The sequence below is a fragment of the Heteronotia binoei genome, chromosome 10 (assembly GCF_032191835.1).
Source record: "Heteronotia binoei isolate CCM8104 ecotype False Entrance Well chromosome 10, APGP_CSIRO_Hbin_v1, whole genome shotgun sequence".
Classification (NCBI taxonomy): domain Eukaryota; kingdom Metazoa; phylum Chordata; class Lepidosauria; order Squamata; family Gekkonidae; genus Heteronotia; species Heteronotia binoei.
Window position 1 is genome coordinate 11,999,613 of NC_083232.1, and position 20,584 is coordinate 12,020,196.

The following is a 20,584-nucleotide window of genomic DNA, read 5'->3' on the forward strand; positions in this document are numbered from 1 at the left end:
CAGAGTAAGATTTTATTAGGACAATCAGGGCTTTTTTTGTAGCAAGAACTCCTTTGCCTATTAGGCCACACGCCCCTGATGTAGCCAATCCTCCTGGAGCTTACAGTAGGCCCTGTACTAAGAGCTCTGTAAGCTCTTGGAGGATTGGCTACATCAGGGGTGTGTGGCCCAACATGCAAAGGAGTTCTTACTACAAAAAAGCCCTGAGGACAATTATAATTCAAGAAGCATTTTAAGGTCAATGCTGAACTGATATAATTTAGTACACCTTCCGGGATGTCAAGGGTGTGTGGCATATGCAAATATGTTATTCAAATGAGTCATGCTAATGAGCTCTAGCAGCTCTTTTCCCACGAAATGACCCCTGTTTAAAATAAATTTCTGAGGTAAATAATATCACCATATTCCTGTCTGGCGTCTCCGGAGGGAGGACAGACGTCTTCAGCGTGTGTGCTTTGAACATTGGTTGTTTTTACCTTTCCACACCACAAGTAGCAGACTTGGTTGGTCTTGAGAAGGAAGACGTCATTGGAGTTGAGCGAGGAGGCCCGGGCGGGGACTTCGATGGTTTTAGTGTTGAATTCCCCTGAACCTCTGACTTGGAAGAGACGGACGGCAGGCTCTGGTTCGCTCTTCTGGGCCCGGCTTGTGCCTCCCTGGAAAAGCAAAAGGATTCATGAAGCTGGATGACAAACATGGCAGCCAGGGCTTTTTTTGGTACAAAAGGCTCAGTAGGAACTTATTTGCATCTTAGGCCACACCCCCTGATGTCACCACTTTCACACAGGGCTTTTCTGTAGAAAAAACCCAGTGGGGATTCATTTGCACGTTAGGCCACACCCTCCGACACCAAGTCTGCTCAAATTCGTGTTTGTTACATCAGTAACACTCTCCAGCCATCTCATCTTTTGCCGTCCCCTTCTTCTTTTGCCTTCTGTCTTTCCCAGCATCAGGGTCTTCTCCAGAGAGTGCTCCCTTCCCATTGGGTGGCCAAAGTATTTGAGCTTCAGCTTCAGCATCTGACCTTCCAGGGAACAGTCTGGATTGATTTCCCTTAGGACTGACTGATCGGATCTTTTGGCAGTCCAAGGGACTCTCAAGATTCTTCTCCAGCACCACAGCTCAAAAGCATCTATTCTTCTGCGCTCGGCCTTCCTTATGGTCCAGCTCTCACAGCCATACATTACTACTGGGAATACCATCGCTTTGACTGTACGGACTTTTGTTGAGAGGGTGATGTCTCTACTTTTTATTATACTGCCCAGGTTCGCCACAGCTGTCCTCCCAAGGAGCAAACATCTTTTAATTTCATGTCTTAATTGTAATTGTATTTTATTGGTTTTCAAACTGTAAATGTAAACGTCTGAACTGACTGTGAGCTGCCCTGAGTCTGCTTGCGGAGTGGGCGGGATAGAAATTTAAGGTAAATAAATAAATTCAGAATCCTGAAATTGAATAGAAAGGCTACCTTCGCGTCACCGACTTGTGAGGATTTACCTCATAAACGATCAGATTTCCTTTGAAGATGGCAAGGAAATGGCGGGGTTCCTTCCCCATCGTCACGCGAACCTGCACGGGCTCGTCCCCATATTTCCGGTCCAGCTCTACAGCGTTGAAAGCGCAAGCGGTGATTTCGTCCGCAGAGGCGTGGCGGCCCTAGAGTGAAAGAAGAAGGAAGGCCTCATACACCCTGGGCATACAGAAGAGGCCGCTGGAGGAAAGTAGTTGTGAAACTCAGTGAGTGTATACTCACTGGGAAAGTAATTTAAAAAATGAAGATAATAGAATATCTGGAAAACAGACTTTAATATCCTTTGGGGGGGGGCATTTCTATTCTTCAAAGAATGCCACTGAAAATACTGAAACGGGATCCGTCGCTGTTTTGCTCTTACTTACAAGCCACATGTAGATGATGTAATGGGGTCTGTTGGATTTCATGTAGGTATACAAAACAAGGTAACAGTCTCCACCATAGAACTGCCCATAGGTTCTGGGCTCTACTGGGGCCATCTCGAGATCTTCTATTCGCCACACCTGAAAAACAAAAACCAGGGGGATTTTTTTTGTGTGTGAGTGCAGGCTTCAGGGGCAACACTGGGTTTTTTGCTGCCCACAAACTATGGATACTTGGATGTACCCTACCATCTCCCTAGAGCTGTGGAGAGAACCCCTCTGAAGGAAACACTAAGCTCATGGAAAAGGAGTCCAAATTTTCCAAAAGCAAGAGGGGATGGGGCAGGGGTGTCAAACATGTGGTCAGGGGCCCAATCAGGCCCCCGGAATGCTCCTATCAGGCCCCCAAGCAACTGGCTCTTGTCTGCTCCCTTCTCCCTCTCTCTTGCTTCCTTCTGCATCTCAACTTGCTTTGCAAGGCTTGCTCAATCGCACAGGAGCTACAGAGCGAAGCCTCGATTTTCTCCATTGGCTGAGGCTCCTCCCCCTCCTGGTTCCCTGGGGAGGGAGGGAAAGAGCCAGAGCTTCCTTTGCCCAGTTCCTTGGATCCCATGGAAGAAAGACAAAGAAAGCACCTTTAAGACCAACGAGTGCTAACGTTTTAAGCATGTTTTAAAGGTTTTTTTTTTTTCAAAAAAAATCTTTAGTTGTGTTTGTGCACAAGTTTAAAAGTTTATATCTCTGCTATCTAATCTCGAATAGGGACGCACACTGACCGGCTCGACACGACCCAGCCCGACAAAGTTTCATTTATGTCAGATCCGGCCCTCACAACAATTGAGTTCGACACCCCTGTTGGGTTTCCTGGTCTCCCTGGCCACCATCAGGGGATGGGAGAAGCAGGGAGGCCCAGCCGACATGTCTGCATTTGGCTTCTACCATAGACTTTCTGCCCAAATACTAGCACGTCGCCCTGGCGTCCTGGATGTGACGACATCACTTCCAGGTCATGTGGAGAGTGGCACAGACCCATCGCTGTGCATCAGATGGATCTCCCTCTTTTGGGGGGGTGAGTTCCCTCCCTCTGGCAAGCTGATTGGCAGCGGGGAAGTGGAGCCTGGTAGTGGGGGACCCCGCCTCCACTTGGGGGTTGGGCAACTTGACAGAGAGGGCAAATATATTGCTGAGGGGAGCCTTTTGAAAAGCACTCGCTCACCTCCACGTTCCCCGAGGCATCGTCCGCCATGCGCTGCTCGGCAGCCAGCTCTGGCCTGGCGTGCAACTGAGCGAAGTCAAATTTCACTTGATCCACCTTGGCTGTGAGAAGAACCAAAAGATACACTTCAGCCACATAAAATACACTGCAAGACAGGCACACAAAGAATACGGGCTCCAGTTACGTTCGACAGCCTCCGGACAGGTCTCCCGGAACTACAACCGATCCCCAGGCTACTGAATATTGAAGAAAATGGCTGCTTGGGAGACTAGACATAAGAACATAAGAGGAGCCATGTTGGATCAGGCCAATGGCCCATCCAGTCCAACACTCTGAGTCACATAAGAACATAAGAGGAGCCATGTTAGATCAGGCCAATGCCCATCCAGTCCAACGCTCTGTGTCACACAGTGGCCAAGAAACCCAAGTGCCATCAGGAGGTCCATCAGTGGGGCCATAAGAACATAAGAGGAGCCACGTTGGATCAGGCCAATGGCCCATCCAGTCCAACACTCTGTGTCACACAGTGGCCAAGAAACCCAAGTGCCATCAGGAGGTCCATCAGTGGGGCCATAAGAACATAAGAGGAGCCACGTTGGATCAGGCCAATGGCCCATCCAGTCCAACGCTCTATGTAACACAGTGGCCAAGAAACCCAAGTGCCATAAGGAGGTCCATCAGTGGGGCCATAAGACCATAAGAGGAGCCACGTTGGATCAGGCCAATGGCCCATCCAGTCCAACGCTCTGTGTCACACAGTTGCCAAGAAACCCAAGTGCCATCAGGAGGTCCATCAGTGGGGCCATAAGAACATTAGAGGAGCCACGTTGGATCAGGCCAATGGCCCATCCAGTCCAACGCTCTGTGTCACACAGTGGCCAAGAAAACCAAGTGCATCAGGAGGTCCATCAGTGGGGCTAGAAGCCCTCCCACTGTGCCCCCCCAAGCACCAAGAATACAGAGCATCAGTGCCCCAGACTGAGAGTTTCAACAATAGGCTGTGGCTAATAGCCACTGATGGACCTTTGCTCCATATGTTTATCCTATCCCCTCTTGAAGCTGGCTATGCTTATAGCCAGGGGTTGTTCTGTAGAAAAATAGGTGGTGGAGCTCATCTAGGGATTGTTATGCAGCTGCAATACTATTCAATGGACAAGAAGAAGAAGAAGATATTGGATTTATATCCCGCCCTCCACTCTGAAGAGTCTCAGAGCGGCTCACAATCTCTTTTCCCTTCCTCCCCCACAACAGACACCCTGTGAGGTGGATGGGGCTGGAGAGGGCTCTCACAGCAGCTGCCCTTTCAAGGACAACCTCTGCCAGAGCTGTGGCTGACCCAAGGCCATGCCAGCAGGTGCAAGTGGAGGAGTGGGGAATCAAACCCAGTTCTCCCAGATAAGAGTCCGCACACTTAACCACTACACCAAACTGGCTCTCCAAGGAGGTGGAACTCTCAGAAGGTGGAGGTGGAACTCTCAGAAAGGTTCAGGAACTGTGCTCCTGTGAGCTCCCACTGAATCTGAGGTATGCTTGTAGCCACCACCTCCTGTGGCAGCGAATTCCACGTGTTAATCACTCTTTGGGTGAAGAAGTACTTCCTTTTATCAGTTCTAACCTGACTGCTCAGCAATTTCATTGAATGTCCACGAGTTCTCGTATTGTGGGAAAGGGAGAAAAGTACTTCTTTCTCTACCTTTTCTATTCCGTGCATAATCTTGTCAACCTCTATCATGTCACCCCACAGTTGATTTTTCTCCAAGCTAAAGAGCCCCAAGCGTTTTAACCTTTCTTCATAGGGACTCAACGCATTATATCTCCCTGAAGTCCCTCCCCTCTCCAAATCCTGCCCTTCCCAGTGCTCTTTTTCTGGGGGATTGTGGTGGAACAGAGTTCTAGAACCTCTTCATAGAAAGGAAATTCTTGAAAAAATGTTCAAGAGTTCACAAGGGACACCCATGTGTTTCTCTTCATTGAGCGTTCTGGTACCTCTCTTCCAGAAAAAAAGCCCTGGGGAGGACTCAGATGGTTAGCCCAGTCCGTATGGCTCCATCATTGACATCAAGAAGGTTCTAGAAAGTTCTAGAAAGTATGAGTTGGCCTTGAGCCAGCTAATTTTGTTTTTTTCTGCCTCACCGATCTTGCCAATAGTGTGTGTCCTGCCAAGTCCTTGAGTCTCCTCTTTTTCGGTCCACTTTTTGAAGAGCTGTTTGAACATAGCCGATTCTGCTCCATCGTTTACAACTTCTACATTTGTCGTTGGAGCATACCCTTTGGCTTGGATGAAGCCCTGGAAGAATTCCAAAGATATGTAAGTGACTCTAGCAAAGGGCATTTCATAGGTGCAAAGCAGGGGCTGTGGCTTGCAAGGACTGCCATTGTACATATAAGCACAAGAGAAGCCATCTTGGATCAGGCCAATGGCCCATTGAGTCCAACGCTCTGGGTCACACAGTTTTTCAAAAACCTGGTGCCATCAGGAGGTCCACCAGCAGGGCCAGAACCTAAGAAGAAGCACATTGCCCCAGACAGAATGTTCCATCTATACTTTGTGGCTAATAGTCACTGGTGGACCTCAGCTCCATGTGTTTATCCAGTCTCCTCTTGAAGCTGTCTGTGCTTGTAGCCGCCACCACCACTCTCAGCAGCAATGAGTTCCACGTGTTAATGATGTCTTGGGCGAATAATTACTTCATTTTATCAGTTCTAAAGTAACCTACTGCTCATTAATTTCATTGAGTGCCCACATACGTGATACAGAGACTTCTATGCTGAGCATATGGTACAATTTAGATCCACCAGAGTGTTTTAATTTATTATTTATTTATTTATTTATTCGAGGCGGGCTCAGGGCGACTTACAACATAAAATCCAGAAACATGGATTTTAATGGAAAGATTTCCACCTGTGGAGCTCGATTCTCAACTCCCTGTCCCACCTACTGCAATCCAAAATGCCCCTCAAAATGCTGCTCTCCTTCAGCATTTTTGCTATGTTACCTACTTGTCAAAAAGGGGGTGGGGTGGGACATGATAACTCCGCTCCCTCAGGCTCCGCAGCCCCCCAAGTCTCCATGTATTTCCCAACCCAGAGGAGGAGACGTAGGCAAAAAAAGTCCCACTGCATGAGTGGAAAACCTCCTTTCCACAGAAACGCTCTGGTAGATCCAATTGTGTGCTCCTGTTAACCCAGACGTCCCCACCTTTTTTGAACCTGCAGGCGCATTTGGAATTCTGACAGGACACAGTGGGTGCTGCAACAAAATGGCTGCCACCCACTTCCTGAAAACATCTCTGGGGGCACCAGAAAAGGTTTGGGTTGGGGACCCCTGCTATAACACAAGCATACATTTGGTACTACGTGTGTATGTTTGGTATTGACCACATGCAGAATTTTGCATCCTACATTTTTGTTTTTGTATGAAATCTAATGCCTCTTTAACTGAATTCAGGCATACACCCAGTGCAATCAATCATACGGCGTCTATAAAAAGGGATTTGAGGGGGGGGGGGGGAAAGCAGGGGAGTCAGTTTCAGGAGAAGAATTTAAGTTTCACATTTTTGCCGCCTTGGAGACTTCGGCATTTGACCTGCAACAAAGATACAGCAGTGGCGTTCTCAGGCAAACTCACCACGGCTCGGCTAAAGGCCGCCTTTTTTTCCTCTGGGCTGGACTCTTTTCCTCGCCAGACGTAAATCTTATAGCCCCCCTGGTCAAGAATGTGACAATCCTGTCAGAGAGAGAAAGAAGAAACAAGCTGCAGAGGATTGGAACCCATCCCTTTGAGCATATCATACACGTGTCAGCTGACATAGCAGTGTGGAGCTAAACTGATGCTTGCTAGGTACCACAAAGAAGAAGATATTGGATTTATATCCCGCCCTATACTCTGAATCTCAGAGACTCAGAGTGGTCAGGTCACAATCTCGTTTTACCTTCCCCTTCCTTCCCCCCACAACAGACACCCTGTGAGGTAGGTGGGGCTGAGAGAGCTCTTACAGCAGTTGTCCTTTCAAGGACAACTGCTCGTGAGAGCGATGGCTGACTCAAGGCCATTCCAGCAGCTGCAAGTGGAGGAGTGGGGGATCAAACCCGGTTCTCCCAGATAAGAGTCCGTGCACTTAACCACTACACCAAACTGGCTCCCCAAACAAAGGGCATAATGTTATCTATGTGTTATGAAGCTCACCTCACGGCGCAGGAGGTCCTGTGTAAGAGGCCGTGTAGCAATTTCTTGAACCACCAAATCCTTGCCATTTTCATAAACGCTACAGAGAGACAAATGAGCAAAGTGAAAACCCAGTTACCTTTCCTGCTTCCTGCCAAGAGGGAGAGCTAAGTGGGGCTTTTGCCCAGGCAGGCTTCTGATTGACTGCGCAGATTAAAAGGCATCCTATTAAGCAGCACTTCTGCCTGAAATGTCATATTCTACTACTAGCGTTCTGTATAACGTCACTCCCTGACATTTTGTGGTCCTCCTGCAACAGCCATTTTGTGGTTGGCTCCGCCTCCTGTGGCAGCCGTTTTGTGCTGGTCCTGGCCACCCTTTGTCAGAATTCCAAGCTGCTTGCAACACACTGAAAGTGCAGAACTGAGCTATGTTATTTGTAAGGAGCACACAGCTGCTTCAGAGGAGGCAGTGGAACTAGCATGGCTAGATAGGTCACTTCCTGCCTTAGTCTGCTCTGCAACTTCCTTCCTTCCTTCCTTCCTTCCTTCCTTCCTTCCTTCCCTTCCTTCTTCCCTTCCCTCCCTCTTTCCTTCCTTCCTTCCTTCCCTTCCTCCTCCCTCCTTTCCTTCCTTCCTCCCTCCTTCCCTCTCCCTCCCCTCCCTCCCTTCCTTCCTTCCCTCCCTCCCTCTTTCCTTCCTTCCTCCCTCCCTTCCTTCCTCTCCTCCCTCCCTCCCTTCCTTCCCTCCCTCCTCCCTCCTTCCCTCTCCCTCCCTCCCTTCCTTCCTTCCCTCCCTCTTTCCTTCCTTCCTCCCTCCCTCCCTCCCTTCCTCTCCTCCCTCCCTTCCTTCCTTCCCTCCCTCCTCCCTCCTTTCCTTCCTTCCTCCCTCCTTCCCTTCCTTCCCTCCCCCTTTCTTTCTTTCTTTCTTTCTTTCTTTCTTTCTTTCTTTCTTTCTTTCTTTCTTTCTTTCTTTCTTTCTTTCTTTCTTTCTTTCTTTCTTTCTTTCTTTCTTTCTTTCTTTCTTCCTTTCTTTCTTTCTTTCCTCCCTCCCTCCCTCCCTCCCTCCCTCCCTCCCTCCCTAGAACACTGCTCTTAAGAATTCCTTTCTTCCATCTAACTTCTCTTCCTGCTTCTTTTCCTGACTGCTATGCAGGCTATGCTCACTGCTCTGTCTACGGACTCCTGGCCTGGAGCATCAAGGCTTCTTGCCTGATAATGTTTCAGGTGCCAGTGGGAAGTGTTGGAGGGAGGAATGCATGCTGGTGCTGCGCTGACATGCTTCCAATTAAGTAGAAGTAACGCAGGGAAACTCTAGCATTTTACAAAAACTCTATGGTTTAACCATAGAGTGGTGTTTTTTTAAATCCTAGAGCATCTAAAGACACCACCTCTATTTTTACTAGAAATGACGTCAGTGTGTCACCATGGGGCCCCACCACCCACTTCCTTCCAAGGCATCACTTATATAGCTAGAATCTTTTTGATCCCGTAAGAAGTTCCTCCACATTAAAGAGACTTGAACTCCCAAATCCTGCAGGTGAGAGACCTACTGGTAGAGCCGGACATTGGCTTTCTGAAGCTCATCGGCTTTCTCATCTGGCATGGGATCCCTGAGCTCTCCTCGCCTCTCCCCCAGCGCCGCTTTCATGATCTGCATGAGGTCAGGGGAGTCCTTCTCGTTGTCGATGATGCCAATCTGAGCCCGCCCACCTCTCTCGCCATCCCGGATGCTCCGGGCCAAGGCCATTCCCTGGGAGATGGAGAGAGGAAAAGGAAAGTCATTGATCACGTCCCACCAGTAGAAAGACTCAGGTCTTTAGCCAAATGAGCAGGCCTGGCCCAAGGTTAGACCTGCATAAGGCAGTGGATGAAGAGTAACTGGGGAGTAGCATCGCAGCAGAAAAATTAGCAAATAAGGCCTCATTTACTTACAGAAAATTCTTACCATAGAGTTCCTGGTGACTTCTGAAGCTACATGGAAGTGGCAAATGGCACTCTAGGAATCGCCTCTATGGTAAGACTGCCATAGAGTTCCTGGTGATTTCTGGAGCTACATGGAATTGACAAGTGGAACTCACTTCTAAGGTAAGATTACCATAGAGTTCCTGGTGATTTCTGGAGCTACATGGAAATGACGAGTGGAACTCTAGGAAACACTTCTAAGGTAAGATTACCATAGAGTTCCTGATGATTTCTGGAGCTACATGGAAATGACAAATGGCACTCTAGGAATCGCCTCTATGGTAAGATTACCATAGAGTTCCTGGTGATTTCTGGAGCTACACGGAAATGACAAGTGGAACTCTAGGAATCACTTCCATGGTAAGATTGCCATAGAGTTCCTGGTGATTTCTGGAGCTACGTGGAAGTCAAAAGGGGTGCTCTAGAAATTGCCAAGAAGTTCCATGTTAGGAACTTTCTCTCAGTACATGAGGCCTTATTTTCTTAATTTTTCTCCCCTGGGGCGATGACCCCCTCCAGTCCCCCTCTATCAGTTGAGCATTGGGGGGCCAGGGCTGCAACCTGGCTCAATTGGAACCCTCCCTCAGAGCCACCTTCAGCTCTTACGTTCCACAGTGATTGGCTCTGTCAACGTAGGCGCATGGATTGCCGTTCAGATTCCAACCTGCAGCCGCAGTTTAGTGCTCCCATGCTCAAAAGCTGCATTAAAAATACCACCCTGGATTGTTTCAAGACTGACCCTGGATTTCTCAGCAATGTTGCAGGAAGGCCCGTTCCACTGGATCAGCACTTTGCCAAGGTCCATCAGGAAAACATCCCCTTTATTGAAGCTGTCCCAGGAAAGATCTACCTGTTTGAGAAGACGACCACAGTTATAACAGGAAGCCATGATAGAGGAATGAAATGAGATTATACCAATTCTTGTAGTCTTAGAAGCTTCCACTTGTTTGAATGCTCAACACTGCAACTCAATGTAGTAATTGCATTATGGATTATATTGTGAAATTTCTGAATTTTTGAATGCCTATGTCTTGATAATAACCGTTGCAATTCAAATATTGTTTTTCAACCTCTAAGACCGTTTTTGCTGTGATAGTGTTTACAGTATTGCAGCCCAAGCACTGCTCATGCCATGAGTTCGATCCTGGTGGAAGCTGGGTCCAGGTAGCCGGCTCAAGGTTGACTCAGCCTTCCATCCTTCCGAGGTTGGTCAAATGAGTACCCAGCTTGCTGGAGGGGGGGGGGGGAAGGGTAGATGACTGGGGAAGGCAATGGCAAGCCACCCTGTTAAAAAAGTCTGCCAAGAAAACGTCGTGATGTGACGTCACTCCACGGGTCAGTAACAGCTTGGTGCTTGCACAGGGGTCTACCTTACAGGGAAGGCCATACCAAGCCATCCAGTAAGAGTCTGCCAAGAAAATGGTGTGATGTGTTGCCATCCCAAGGGTCGGTAATGACTCAGTGCTTGCACAGGGGACTACCTTTACCTTTTTAACTAGTCTTTTGTTCTACCACATCGAGGTTAGCAACCCTAGAAGAGTCTGATTTTCCACTCAAGCTTGATCTTCGTTAGTAACTTCTATATTTACATATCATCCCCATGCTCCCCCATGGAGCATTTTAGGTGCACTTTAGAGCAGGGGTGTCAAACATGCAGTTTGGGGGCCGAATCGGGCCCCTGAGCAACTGGCTATCATCTGCTTCCTTCTCTCCATATCTTGCTTCCTTCTGCATAACAGTTTGCTTTGCAAGGCTTGCTCAATTGCACAGGAGCTACAGAACAAAACCTCTATTTTCTCCATTGGCTTGCTTTGCCAGGCTCTCAATCACACAGCAGAGCTTGAGCGAAGCCTCTCTTCCTTCTATTGGCTGAGGCTCCTCCGCCTCCTGTTCCCCTGGAGAAGGAAGGAGAGAACCAGAGCTTCCTTTGCCCAGTTCCCTGGATCCCATGGGAGAAATAGAAAGAAAGCACCTTTAAGACCAATGCATGCTAATGTTTTAAGTTTTTAAAAAATATGTCTGTGTTTGTCTGTGTTCTTAATAACATTTATATCTCTGCTACCTGATCTTAAATAGGTACACACATGGCCTGGACCGACATGGCCCAACAAGGTCTCTTTTATGTCAGATCTGGCCCTCATAACAAATGAGTTCTACACCCCTGCTTTAGAGTAACCTCATTTTGACACAAGTCCTGTATACCAGAACTCTCTGCAGGGTGCAAAGAATTCCAAGGTGGGTGACTGGGAGTCTCTCGTTAGCTCCAAAAACCATGTAGGAAGGAAAAGGCAATCTCTGGTGTACAAAGAGAAGAAGACCCTGCAGCAAGGAGATAATTAGATAGGGGTCAGCAAGAAGACAATTAAATAGGATGGGGTCCCATTCAGTGTCATTCCTTGTCTGTCTCCAGATTGCTACTCTTAGGGCAATTTCCCCCTTCTTTGCAGGGCTTCTTTTGTAGCAGGAACTCCTTTGTATATTAGGCCACACACCCCTGATGTAGCCAATCCTCCTGGAGCTTACAGTAGGCCCTGTACGAAGAGCCCTGTAAGCTCCAGGAGGACTGGCTACATCAGGGGTGTGTGGCCTAATATGCAAAGGAGGTCCTGCTACAAAAAAAGCTCTTCTTGGGTGAGGTCAGACGTTCATAAAATCCCGCTACGGGCATGAGTGGAGTCCGGAAGCATGTTGGATTTGAAGCGGTTGTTCAAACGTCAGCATCTGCGAATGGTGGTTAGCTCGTTCGAGTCCCGGGTTGAGACGACTGGGGCGCGGACTAATTTGATACTGCTTTAAATCCGGAAGAAAATTCTTCTGTCGGTTCCTGAGCGGAATTTCTCTGTTTGAACGCTCCATCGTTGGCGACTCGTCGAAAGCGCACCACGGTTCCCTCCCCGTATAAACAATTTTTTATTGGTAACATATGGTAGTAGAACTGTTTCTACAGCTTATAAAAACCTTAAGATGAAAGCATCATTCTACCCCACATCTTACTTTCCTCCCACCCCACCCCCAGTAATTGACCCCCGCCAGTGTTATTTTTTAGAAAACAGATATTAAAGGTACCTTTAACTATCAAGAAAAAACAAAAATTGATTAAGAAAGAAAAAAAAACCCTTCAAAAGTTATATTCTTGTCTTAAAGGTCTTAATCTTCAAAAATTGTCCAGTGTCCTTTTATTTTCCACTCTTTTTCTACATATCTTCTGAATTTCTTCCACTCCCGATTAAAGAGTTCTAAATCGCAGTCTCTTAATTTTCTTGTTAGCTTATCCATTTCACTCCATGACATAACTTTTAAAGTCCAGTCCCATTTTTCTGGTATTTTTTCTTGCTTCCACAACTGCGCATACAATGTCCCAGCAGCTGAGAGCAAGTACCATATTAAAGTTCTATCTTCTTTTGGAAAATTCTCCATTTGTAATCCCAGCAGAAGTGTCTCTCCCAAAGCCCCCTGCAAGTGATATCACTGCGCCAGTGAATGAGCGAGCGAATATTGGCTCGATAAATCGTTTACCCGCCCCTATGTCCAGAAACAAAACTCACTTTTGAAAGTAGATGTGAACTAGATGTAAACTGATTTGAATTCCTGGGGTTTTTTCTGCACGCGTAGTGCTCGTGCTGGAAAAGTAGTGCCAACGGACTAGGAAAACTGTTAGTGATCCGACCCATTTAAAAGCGATGTGCTGCAGATAGCGGGCATTACTGCGCCTGCACTAATGCAGATTGACGTCTCATGAAACAAGGTCCGGTAGAGCACTCTGATTGACCAGCGATGGGACCCACATGGGATAGAATGGGAGCCTGGCTGTTGTCTGATCGGAAAATTGGTTGTGTGGATTATAATAGAGGCGCGTTGCAGATGGATTTAATGGTGAGTGTGAACGCACCCCTTGAAAGTGCCACACTCAGTCTTACCCTCTCTCTCTCAGCTACAGATGTAGTTCCACCTCTGTCTCTCCTCTTTCCTATCATGTGTCCGGCTGTCCCGGGCTTTTTTGTAGCAGGAACTCCTTTCCATATAGAACATATGAACATACGAAGCTGCGTTATACTGAATTGGTCCTTCAAAGTCAGTCTTGTCTGCTCAGACTGGCAGGGCTCTCCAGGGACTCAAGCTGAGGTTTTTCACGCCTACTTGCCTGGACCCTTTTTAGTTGGAGATGCCGGAGATTGAACCTGGGACCTTCTACTTACCAAGCAGATGCTCTACCACTGAGCCACCGCCCCTCTCCGATTAAACCACAACCCCTGATGTAGCCAATTTTCCTGGAGCTTACAGTAGGCCCTGCAATAAGAGCCCTGTAAGCTCTTGGAGGATTGGCTACATCAGGGGTGTGTGTCCTAATATGCGAAGGAGCTCCTGCTAGAATTCCATCCCTGCTGCTGGGAACCAAGAGAGTCATTTTCCAATGAAGGAAGAGATATGCCAGTTTGAGCATTCTGGAGAGCGCATCGCAGCATCTTCACACCCTGCTGAACCCTGCTGAACCCTACTGAACCATGTGAAATTGAATTCTCCAGGATTCCAGCTTTCCCATCCTTACTTCTGTCGCCGACACGTGCTTCTTCCCCTTGACGTGAAGGAGGCGCCTGATGTTGTACATGTTGGTTTCCACATGCTTGAACCCGGAGGCGAGTCCTCCCTTCTTGTAGCTGTTTGGAAATAAGGAGGGGGAAAGACAGAAACTTCTTAAAGGCAGCCATATTGTCTACAGATCACAGTTGCAGAGAGAGAGTAGGCTCAGAGTCCAAGTTCTACAAAGAAGAAGAAGAAGACGATGACAACAGTGGATTTATATTCTGCCCTTCACTCCAATTCTCAGAGTCTCAGAGCGGCCTACAATCTCCTTTCCCTTCCTCCCACATAACAGACACCCTGTGAGGTGGGTGGGGCTGAGAGAGCTCTCCCAGAAGCTGCCCTTTCAAGGACAGAGTCTCAGAATGGCCTACAATCTCCTTTCCCTTCCTCCCCCACAACAGATATCTTGTGAGGTGGGTGGGGCTGAGGGAGCTCTCCCAGAAGCTGCCCTTTCAAGGACAGCTCTGCCAGAGCTGTGGGTGACCCAAGGCCATTCCAGCAGCTGCAAGTGGAGGAGTGGGGAATCAAAACCTGGTTCTCCCAGGTAAGAGTCCATGCACTTAACCACTACACCAAGCTGGCTCGGCTTCAACTGGCAAAAAACCACAAAAAGAAACAAAACAGATTGCTAGTCTCTGTTAATATTTGTATGCTTTTGAAGAAAGTTTATTCATTTCAAGTGTGGTGTCGGAGGAGAGTTTTATGGATACCGTGAATCACCGAGAAGACTAATCAGTGGGTTCTAGATCAACTGAAGCTGGAACTCTCCTTAGAAGCTAAAAGGACTCAACTGAGGCTGTTGTACTGGGGTCACAATGAAGAAAGCTGATTAGTTTGAAATGTGTCAGAGGAGAGTTTTACAGATAATGTGAACCTACAAAAAGACAAAGTATAGAATCATAGAGCTGGAAGGGACCCCCAGGGTCATCTAATCCAACCTCCTGCACAGCCCCCTATTCTGCCCCCCCCCCAAAAAAAAACCAGTGAGTTCTTGATCAAATCAAGCCAGAGCTCTCCTCAGAAGTTAAAATGACCAAATTGTGGCTATTGTACTTTGGTCACGTCCAGTGTTCCCTCTAAGCTGAGTTAGCGTGAGCTAGCTCACAGATTTTTAGCCTCCAGCTCACACATTTTTGTCTTAACTCAGGAAGGATGACCCCCGAGCACACTAATTTCTGCAGTAGCTCAGGGGTGGCCAACGGTACCTCTCCAGATGTCTTTTGCCTACAACTCCCATCAGCCCCAGCCATTGGCCATGCTGGCTGGGGCTGATGGGAGTAGTAGGCAAAAAAAAAAACATCTGGAGAGCTACCGTTGGCCATTCCTGCGAGTAGCTCACAACTTTAATGCCAGTAGCTCATAAAGTAGAATTTTGGCTCACAAGACTCTGCAGCTTAAAGGGAACATCGGTCACGTCATGAGCAGACCAGAGTCACTGGCAAAGGCGAGAGTGCCAAGAAAAGTGGAAGGCAACAGGAAAAGAGGAAGGGTCTAGCTGGAAGGGACTTCTTAGCACTTACACGCACACTTTTGAAAGCATGACCAGAAAAAGTGCAAAAGGACCAAAACCAGGGAAACAGGCAAGAATGAGGTCAAAGGTCCTTCTTCCGTACCAGCTCGGTGGTGACGCATCGCACACGTTTTTCTCTTGCTATCCCATGTTTCCTTATCACTCACATGATGCCTTTCTTGAAATAGCTTTTAAAAGCGGCCGACTCGTGTCCTTGCACCTCCCGGTGCTGCACAGGGTTCCCGCCAAGCGTGTCGTCCAGCTGAGTCACGTAGAAAGCTGCCGCCCCTTGCTCGTCTTGAGACGACTCGCGCCCGATCCAGAAGTGCAGGTCGGTAGCAAATCCAGACGCCGTCTTTGTGTTCTAAGACAAAAAAAAACCCGACAGCATGAATGAACGAACGCTTTGATACAAATATATTTCTGCAGTGACTAGGTTGGAAATGTGACTGTTGTGGGCCAGGGTCGCTGATTCTAGGTTAAGAAGTTCCTGAAGAGTTTGCGGGTGGTACCATAGAGTTTTCCTCCCAAATTGTTAGCGTGTCCGGGGAAACCATAGAGTTTTCCCGGATGCTCCTAGAGCGGCTGGTATGCAAGGTCACCCGTGCGATGACGTCACTTCTGAGGGACATCATCACACCTGCGAGGTTGAGTAGGGTTGCCAATTCAAGAAATATCTGAGGACTTTGGGGGTGGAGCCAGGAGACATTAGGGGCGGAGCCAGGAGCAAGAGTGTGACAAGCATAAATGAACTCCAAGGGAGTTCTGGCCATCACATTTAAAGGGACGGCACACCTTTTCAATTCCTTCCTTCCATAGGTAATAATGAAGGATAGGGGCACCTTCTTTTGGGGCTCATAGAATTGGACCCCCTGGTCCAATCTTTTTGAAACTTGGAGGGTATTTTGGGGAGAGGCACTAGATGCTGTACTGAAAATTTGGTGCCTCTACCCCAAAAAACAGCCTCCGCAGAGGCCCAGATACCCGTGGATCAATTCTCCATGATTTTCTATGGGAATAAATCGCCATAGGGAATAATAGAGTTCCCAGCAGACATTTCCCTCCCCTCCCCCGCTTTCTGACAACCCTGAAGTGGGGGGAGGGTCTCCAAACCGGGGGATCCCCTGCCCCCACCTGGGGATTGGCAACCCTAAGGTTGAGGGAGGGTCCCCCCCATCGGCCCAATGTTGGCCGGTGGGTTGGGAACCTCCAGGGTGGGAGAACCACCACCCAGCCTGGGAACTTGGCAGCCCTAGTTGGGAAATACCTGGAGATTTGGGGGGGGGTGTGTGTGTAGATTAGGGAGGGCAGGGTTTGAGGAGGGGAGGGACCTCAGCAGAGTACACCACAGAATCTACCCTCCAAGGCAGCCATTTTCTACTGTTGTCTGAGATCAGTTATAACACCAAGAGATCTCCAGGCAGCACCTGGTGGTTGGCAACCCTACTTAAGCGCACCCCCCTTCCTCACACACACACACACACACACACACACACACAGCCTGAGAGGCAGAACACCCAGAGGCCCGCATCCCTCAGTTAGAGCACCATGATTTGTGACCGGAAGCATCCATGTTGTTTGCCCTTGTTTCGGGAGCATCCCCCTGGCAGCCGCCTGAATGCCCAAAAGGCCATGGGGCAGAAAATGGCCCCACAAGCGCAATCTGACCTGCACACAGCCTATTTTTTTAGCACCTTCTAACCGACCTGCAAAGGAAACATTTGCAAAAAACGGTACTGTGGCTAGGTTACCATAGCGATTAGGATGGGGAAAAAAAGAGCAATTTCATGCCCTGAGGGGAAGAAGGGGGAGCTGAAGGAAGGAGTGACGTTCCGTATCCCTGGCGCCTCAAGGTCTGTGGAACGAGCTAAATAAAGCCAGTTTTCTGGGGGTGGGTGGGGGGAGGGCTAAAAAAGTCTGACACCAACGGAGTAGCAGAAACAAGTAGGGATGTCATATTTATGATGTTTTTTTCCTGGCAGGGCAGAGCTTATATGTTTTGATCAGCTGTATAGACATCCCTTCAACAGGTGGAGCATTCTCTGTGACCACCTTTGCATGCTGGGGAAAGCTTCACCGGTTTTATTTCTCTTTGTCACAGAGCTGTAACTGATACCCAAGTCCTGCAAGTTGAATGCTCTGCTCATTACAAGCTACTTTGGGTTCCCCGGGCGGTGGAGGGGGGGGGGCGGAAATGGGAAATAAATGAAGTAAATAAATAACCTACTGCAAGCTCTTCTGAGCATAGGAGAAGTCATGTATTTTAAAACAAACATGGGGTGATTTTGATTTTCTGTTTTTCTCCCCCTGAGAACTACCAGGTTGGATCAGGCTGTAAATCCACTTCTGCTGCTTCTAAGGTTGCCATCTTTGGAGTGGGAAATTCCTGAAGATTTGGGGGAGGGGAGCCCAGCCGGGGTGTGATTTCATAGACTCCACCCTCCAGAGCGGCCATTTTCTCTGGGACAACTGATCTTTGCAGTCTGATGATGAGGTGGAACTCTAAGAGACCACCAGGCACACCTGGAAGTTGTGAAAAATTACTGCGCAAAGAAGAATTCCAACTCGTGTAACACAGCTTAATACAAGAATTACACACTGTCCACAGACATAATATCTAGGCTTCCCAATCCCCAGATCCCGGCGGGGGATCCCCTGTTTTTACAGGCTTCCCCTGCCCCCAGCCAGCTGGCCGGAGGGGGAAGCCCCGCCCCCACAGTCACCATGTAGTTTTAGAGCTCCTGCAGGTTTAGAAACCCGCAAACAAGTCCGTTTTTAAAATGTGTGCCTTTAAGGCTGCGCAGGAAGCAGGAAACAGGAAGGGCTTCATGGGAAAGGGTCAGTAACAGTTTCGTCGGAGAACGGCCCCTCTCTTTGTTTTTCTTTCGTTTTCAGAGCAAGTAAAGTTCTGCAGGAACAAGACCCAGTAAGTATTTGTGTGTGTGTGAGAGAGGGAGGGGGCAGGGGATTCCCTGGTTTGGAGGCCCTCCCCCCCACTTTAGAAAGCGTGGGCAGGGAGGGAAATGTCTACTGGGCACTCTATTATTCCCTATGGACAACAATTCCCATAGGGAATAATGGGGAATTGATCCACGGTATTGGGGGCTCTGGGAGGGGCTATGTTTTGAGGTAGAGGCACCAAATTTTTAGTATAGCATCTAGTGCCTCTCCCCAAAATACCCCCCAAGTTTCAAAACGATTGGACCAGGGGGTCCAATTCTGTGAGCCCCAAAAGATGGTGCCCCTACCTTTCATTATTTCCTATGGAAGAAAGGCATTTCAGAAGGTGTGCTGTCCCTTTAAATGTGATGGCCAGAATTCCCTTGGAGTTCAATTATGCCTGTCGCACCCTTGTTCCTGGCTCCGCCCCCAATGTCTCCTGGCTCCGCCCCCAAAGTCCCCAGATATTTCTTTAATTGGGCTTGGCAACCCTAATTATATCAGTGCTTAATCGCGCTCTGCGATATATTGAGTACCTATGTTAACTACGTTTAAAGGGAAAACACCACAATTAACTTTTTAACAATACTTCGAAGGAAAACATGCAAGGGTTCTCCCATTTTGCCTGCGTAAATGTTGGAATTGATTTCCTTATAACGCTATGAGCCCTGGTTCCAGAGACAGAACCGCGTGGTCAAAGAAGAAGACGTTTGAAACACGCAAAGATATGAAAACATAGGAAGCATGTTACCATGTTATTGAATCTATAAAAAAGGTAAAGGTAATCCCCTGTGCAAGCACCAGTCGTTTTTGACTCTGGGGTGATGTTGCTTTCACGTTTTCACGGCAGACTTTTTATGAAGTGGTTTGCCATTGGCTTCCCCAGTCATCTACACTTTCCCCCCAGCAAGCTGGGGACTCATTTGACCGACCTCGGAAGGATGGAAGGCTGAGTCAACCTGGAGCTGGCTACCTGAACCAGCTTTCGCTGGGATCGAACTCAGGTCGTGAGCAGAGGGCTCCGACTGCAGTACTGCAGCTTTATCACTCTGCGCCACGGGGCTCATATTGAATCTATACATATGGACAATCAACAGAAAAACAATCTTTGATTCATTCCTCTAGGAAAGGAAAGGTCCCCTGTGCATGTTGCATACATAAGTAATTGCTCTTTAAACCTGGCAAACCTTGCATGTTTTTCTTGGAAGTATTGTTAAAAAGTCGATTATGGTGTTTTCCCTTTAAATGCCTTAACATAAATACTCAATATATTGCAGAGTGCGATTAAGCACTGAGATGATGTTTGTGGAGAGTGTGTCATTCGCGTATGAAGCTGTGTTACACGAGTTGTAATTGTTCTTTGCACAGTAATTATTCACAGCCCCCTACGTTTTTCTCAACCTTGGTTGTGTTTCCCTTGTTTAGTTGCCACACTTGGAAGTTGGCAGCCCAGTTCCACACAGGGACTTTTTGCTCCATGGAATTTAGGAAGCCCCAAGATGAAAAGAGAACATCCAAATGATGTCATGCCGGGGTCGCCAGCTCTGAGTTGGGAAATACCTGGAGATTTGGGGGTGGAGCCTGAAGAGGGTGGGGTTTGGGGAGGGGAAAGACCTTAGAAGGATAATCTAATGCTATAGAGACCACCTCCCAGGCTGGGGAAAGTACTGTAGTGTCTGCACTTCGTACAGGTGTGGCAGGAATATTTTCTTACACTTGATCCATGTTTTCATTGCGTTAATTAACAGAGCTTTTCAAGAGAAAGAAGTCCTTTTCTCCCCTTCTCACAATACAAGAACTCGTGGGCATTCGATGAAATTGCTGAGCAGTCAGGTTAAAATGGATAAAAGGAGGTACTTCTTCACCCAAAGGGTGATTAACATGTGGAATTCACTGCCACAGGAGGTGGTGGCGGCTACAAGCCAGCTTCAAGAGGGGGTTAGATAAAAATATGGAGCAGAGGTCCATCAGTGGCTATTAGCCACAGTGTGTGTATATATGTGTGTGTGTGTGTGTGTGTGTGTGTATTGGCCACTTTGTGACACAGGGTGTTGGACTGGATGGACCATTGGCCTGATCCAGCATGGCTTCTCATGTTCTTATGTGACACAGAGTGTTGGACTGGATGGGCCATTGGCCTGATCCAACATGGCTTCTCTTATGTGGCACAGAGTGTTGGACTGGAGGAGCCATTGGCCTGATCCAACATGGCTTCTCTTATGTGATGCAGAGTGTTGGAGTGGAGGGGCCACTGGCCTGATCCAACATGGCTTCTCTGAAGTTCTTATGTGACGAGTGTTGGACTGGATAGGCCAT

General features: G+C 48.1%; 1 protein-coding gene across 1 annotated transcript in view; it reads right to left on the bottom strand.

Moving 5' to 3' along the window:
- The window catches only part of LOC132578347 (villin-1-like), a 15,999-nt gene extending 313 nt beyond the window's left edge, over positions 1 to 15,686 (bottom strand). The window contains exons 1-11 of the mRNA XM_060248290.1: positions 15,496 to 15,686; positions 13,784 to 13,892; positions 9,977 to 10,087; positions 8,826 to 9,025; positions 7,296 to 7,374; positions 6,738 to 6,836; positions 5,243 to 5,396; positions 3,110 to 3,210; positions 1,897 to 2,034; positions 1,498 to 1,656; positions 477 to 656 (exon numbers count right to left, since the gene is read on the bottom strand). Of these exons, the coding sequence (XP_060104273.1) occupies positions 477 to 656; positions 1,498 to 1,656; positions 1,897 to 2,034; positions 3,110 to 3,210; positions 5,243 to 5,396; positions 6,738 to 6,836; positions 7,296 to 7,374; positions 8,826 to 9,025; positions 9,977 to 10,087; positions 13,784 to 13,843 (1,281 nt within the window). The 5' untranslated portion in view covers positions 13,844 to 13,892; positions 15,496 to 15,686. The remainder of the gene's footprint in view (positions 1 to 476; positions 657 to 1,497; positions 1,657 to 1,896; positions 2,035 to 3,109; positions 3,211 to 5,242; positions 5,397 to 6,737; positions 6,837 to 7,295; positions 7,375 to 8,825; positions 9,026 to 9,976; positions 10,088 to 13,783; positions 13,893 to 15,495) is intronic.
- Between the last annotated feature and the right edge of the window lie 4,898 nt (positions 15,687 to 20,584).